The sequence below is a fragment of the Trichosurus vulpecula genome, chromosome 3, assembly GCF_011100635.1.
Source record: "Trichosurus vulpecula isolate mTriVul1 chromosome 3, mTriVul1.pri, whole genome shotgun sequence".
NCBI lineage: Eukaryota > Metazoa > Chordata > Mammalia > Diprotodontia > Phalangeridae > Trichosurus > Trichosurus vulpecula.
In genome coordinates, this window is record NC_050575.1 from 64,119,194 (window position 1) to 64,123,639 (window position 4,446).

The 4,446-nt window shown below is 52.7% G+C and overlaps 1 protein-coding gene across 1 annotated transcript; it reads right to left on the reverse strand.

The window, feature by feature from the left end:
- Positions 1-442: 442 nt before the first annotated feature.
- Positions 443-3,687, reverse strand: HAND1 (heart and neural crest derivatives expressed 1). The gene is made up of 2 exons (XM_036749110.1): positions 2,926-3,687; positions 443-1,156 (listed from the first exon to the last, which is right to left on the reverse strand). The coding sequence occupies exons 1-2, from the start codon at positions 3,460-3,462 to the stop codon at positions 1,055-1,057; spliced, it is 639 nt and encodes a 212-aa protein (XP_036605005.1). The 5' UTR covers positions 3,463-3,687; the 3' UTR covers positions 443-1,054.
- Positions 3,688-4,446: the final 759 nt, after the last annotated feature.

Here is a 4,446-nt window from a genome sequence, read left to right on the forward strand (position 1 = left end):
GTCCTAGGGCTAGCTCTCCTTTCCCCCAAACAATGTCTAACTGGACTGATTTTATTTCAGGGAACTGGTCTTCATCTATTCAACTCAAAAGGCTTTTCGGGGCATTTTTTTGATAGTTCTGAACAAATCTTTCCATTTCTTGATTTTTTTTTCCTTAGAAGAGGGATGGAAAGGGAGATTCACATAGCTCTCTAAATGGAAAAGTAAGAAAGTTGGCCTCCCGGACCCTGTGCATAAATGGCTTTCATGGAAATGTTCTGAGGTCAAGAGAATGAAAGGTCAGCTTTGGTGAACCTGCCCCCAAGAAAATGGTCGAACAGTTTTGAGGTAGCAAAAATAAAACAAAAACAAAACACAACCAGTAAGGGATGAGCAAGATTTACCCAAAAAACCTGAGCCCTGGCAGGCAGAATTAGGTAGTTTAAATACATAAAAACTTCAGTGACGGGATCAAAGTTTTTATTTACAAAGAATAAGAGGTTTTCCTTGGAATTAGGAATTATCAGGCAATAGGCAGAAAGTGCGGTTACCAAACCAACACTTGTTTAAAAAGAATAATTCCCAGACCAGACCAACTGAGCTCTCCTTTCTCGTGGTAATATATGGTCACCGGAGTCCCGGGAAAGGAGGAAGCTGTGCTTGACTGTGAATGACTTCGTGATATTGCAAATTAAGGCGTAAAAGGAGACAGAGGAGAGCAAAATCAGATTTCCAATCTAGGACGGAAAAGGTGAGTCGAAGGTTGGAAATGAGGGCCAGCAAGGTTGGTCCGATTTGCCTCCCGTGTGCCTGTCAATACCGGCTCCTCATTCCGTTTGCTTGGATATATTTTATATTATATATAATATATTTTTCTTTCTCTTAACGAATTAAAAAACAATTTCAGAGGGCATTGCACTTGACCAGTTTTGCTGCTGACAACTCTCAGGAGTATTCAAGATATCCATAACAGAATGAGAAAATAATGGACAGCCAGAAATAGTAGTCTTGCCTCGTACTCCGATGGCGCCCGGCGGATTTTCTGAGTGCTGAGTACCCTTCCCGAGGCTGCTTCTCACTGGTTGAGCTCCAAAGCCCAGACTTGCTGTGGCCAGCCTGTCCGCCCTTTAATCTTTTTCTCTCCGGGTCCCAGGGGGTGAGGATACCCTTCGCTGGGCTGTGCACCGATCAGGACCGCAACGACCGGAAAAGAGAAGGGGGAGAGGGCGAAAGACATTCAGGTTTAGACTTTTCTTCCCGCTTGTGCAGTCCCTCCTCTGGAGAGCCGGGGCAAAGTTTTCAAATAAAGGACCCAGCTTTCTGTTTGGCAAACGGGCTCACATAAACTTGCCTCTATGCACCATGATGGAGCTGAGAAATAGGATTCTCAAGAGGTTTGGAAGTTGAAACTGGCGCTCAGCTAAGTAAGTTGTACCAGGTTTGCCGAGCGGGCGGCCTGAGCGGATACTAGAGAAATACCCCGATTCTTAGTTCTCCCTCTATCCCTCTAACTCACCTTCCCCGCGCCCCCGCTCTTTCACCTATTCTTCCAAGACAAATTCGAGGTGCTTTGAGTTGGTGACTGAAGAAAATACTGGGCCCAGGGATGGATGGGAAGAGCAAACCCGAGAGGCAAAGCCGAAGCCAGCCATCCGCTTTCCTGGTTCAGTGGGAAGAACTAGACTAGATGTTGCTTAAGGTTCCTGCAGGCTCTAACTCTTAAGATCCTGAAAGCCCTTACAGTACCCCCCGCAGGGCACTGGACTGGACGGAGCCTTGGGCCACCAGAGGCCCGATTCCTATCTCACCCTGTCTCCTCGGCTCTCTGTCTGGGTTTCTGGGCCTCAGCTTCCCGGCCTGGCCCCACCCCCTTCTAGCTAGTGTTTTTAAACCCAAAGTGGATCTTTTGATTAAGGCCAGGGAGCCCCCAGGGAACAGCAGGGCCGGTCTGGGCACCTAGAGGAGAGCTCAGCCCCAAACAAGGCCAACACCAACGAAGTTCTGACAACCGGGGAGGAAGTCCCGGGCAAAAATGGGTTAGTTGAAAAATGGTGCACCTTAAAGAAATCAACATTTCTGGCTTTGAAATCTAGCTTAGTACTCGAGCATCGCGAACCCTAGGTCTGGATGTCCCCGCCACAAAGGCCACCCCAACTATTGACTCTTTTCCGGGAAATCTAGCTTCGAAAGGCCCCCTGGGGCAAAAAGATCTATCTCTTTTCCGGGCCTGCAGCCGGGAAGAGAGAAGTGTTATAGAAACCCGGGTGGCAAGTTACCGTTCCCCTTTTTGCTCGGGGATTTAAAAAGACTTGGGCTGAGCTTTTAAAAGTGCGATTGTGACAAAGCCCTGCCGCTCTGGCATGTAGCAGCTGTCTGGGGATCTTAGGAAATAAAATGTTAGGACTGGAGGGGCTCTTGGAGCACAAAATACCATGCGTTGAAATTGCAAGTGCCCTTATAACAGAGATCGTAGAATCTCGGTGATGAAAGGGAATTTACTGCATTGAACATAAAGTGTCAGCTCTATTTGGGAGGGCCCTTAGAACATAGAATGTCTGTCACTGTTAGGAATAACACGAACTGGAAGGACCTTTAGTCTTTCCATCCCGAAAGTCTTTGTAGTAATTTTGCTGAGGAAGAAACTGAGGCCCAAAGAGGTGAAGAGACTTGCTCAAGGTCACACAGGGAGTTCCCTGGCGAGCGTTGGGAGGAATTCAATTTCTCCCCCTTTACACACGCAATAGAAAACCCGCCATAAACGTCATCCGCGTCCACGCAGATACAAGAGCACATAAACACCACCTCCCTAACCCCGGGCCTGCGACTTTTGCGTATTTCACCCTCCTTGGCACTCCATACATCTGGCCCCTAACGGGGCAGCACCTCTAAGCCCTGCTGACCCTAGGGCCAAGGGAAAGGGAGGGCCCCAGAGGCCCGGAGACTCACCGGCTCCCTCTTACGCTTGCTCTCGCGGCCGCTGTCCACCTTCTTGAGCTCTGCCTTGAAGCCCTCCGGGTCCCCGGCCTGAGCGTCCTTGGCCAGCACGTCCATGAGGTAAGCGATGTAGCTGGTGGCCAGACGGAGGGTCTTGATCTTGGAGAGCTTGGTGTCGGCGGGCACGTTGGGGATGCACTCGCGCAGTTCTGCGAAGGCGCTGTTGATACTCTCCGTGCGCCGCCGTTCCTTCTTGGGCCCCGCGCCTTTCCGCCTGCCCAAGCGGCCACCCAGCGCCTCCAGTCTGCCAGGGCTCTGCGCTGGCCCCGCGGTTCCGGCCGCATCCGGGCTGTAGGCAGCGGGCGGCGGTCTCCTCCCAGGAAAATCTGGGGCCACGTCTCCGGGGCTCAGCACCCAGCTCTGGAAATAAGGCCGCTCCTGATGACACCGTGAGGCTGGAGCGAAGAGAAAGGGTTCGTGCAGCATGGGATGAGGGTGAGGGGGGTGATGGTGAGGGTGTGGATGGGGGTAGCCGCCCACTAGGTTCATGGTGAAGCGGACGCGGCTGCCTGCCCCCCACCCAGTGGCTCCGCGTTGAGCCTTGCCTCTGCAGTTGGATCTAACGCCGCGCCATCCGCTACTGCTCCGTCCCGTCGGGGAAGGTGCTGGTGGTTGGGATGAAGCAGAACAGGGCTGGGGCCGGGCGGCTGGCTACTGCTCCTGCCTTCACTCCTTAGCCGCAGAGCTGATTATGGCGCTGGCGCTCTAGGGGACGGATTTTAACCCTTCTCCGGCCTCTTTTCCTGGCCGCAGCTTATATAGGGCCGGGGCTTTGATGTCAACCCTTCCCCTGAGCCAATAGCAGGGGGGCGGATCCAACAGTGCAGGGGAGAAGGCAGCGCAGCTGCCCCTCCCCCAGCAAAAAAGAGGGAGATCTGTGCAGCCAACGCCCACCGGACAGCTGTCCGCTCTTCGGGACGGCTGACCCCACCCAATTTCCGTGGACCCCCCAACGACTTTCCGTGCTCCTCGGCTCAAGCAGAGAAGGAGGTGGGTTAGGGTAGAGAGATCTATGTCAAGGCTGCACTCTTGGTCTTCTTTCGCGACACCTTCCCCCATTCCCACTTTACTGAGTGCCAACAACTGCCAGGCCTTCTTTTGGGCATCACTGTTGGTATTATAGCTAAGTCTTTTACCAACTCACCTATCTGCGTTCTAGGATGCAATAGGATCAGACCCCACAGCCCTCTTTAAGTTGTGGGATAGGGACGAAGAAATCAGTTTCTCGTGAAAAGGAAGGGAAGAAGCCTGCAGAGAAAATCTGAACATTCTCCCGCCCCTGGGGTCCCAGCCCGAATACACGGTACCCAAGTGTCTAGAACAGTGAGCCCAGTAAGCTGGTTCCTGCCAGAGGTGGCCTGGCTTTGCCCAGCCCACGGGTGAAGTCCTCCTTTAGGCAGCCTCAGAACTGCAAAGAGGAGAATCTGCCAGAGCGGCTGACCTCTTTTGGTTTGGGGGCCCTGCCGGGGCAGG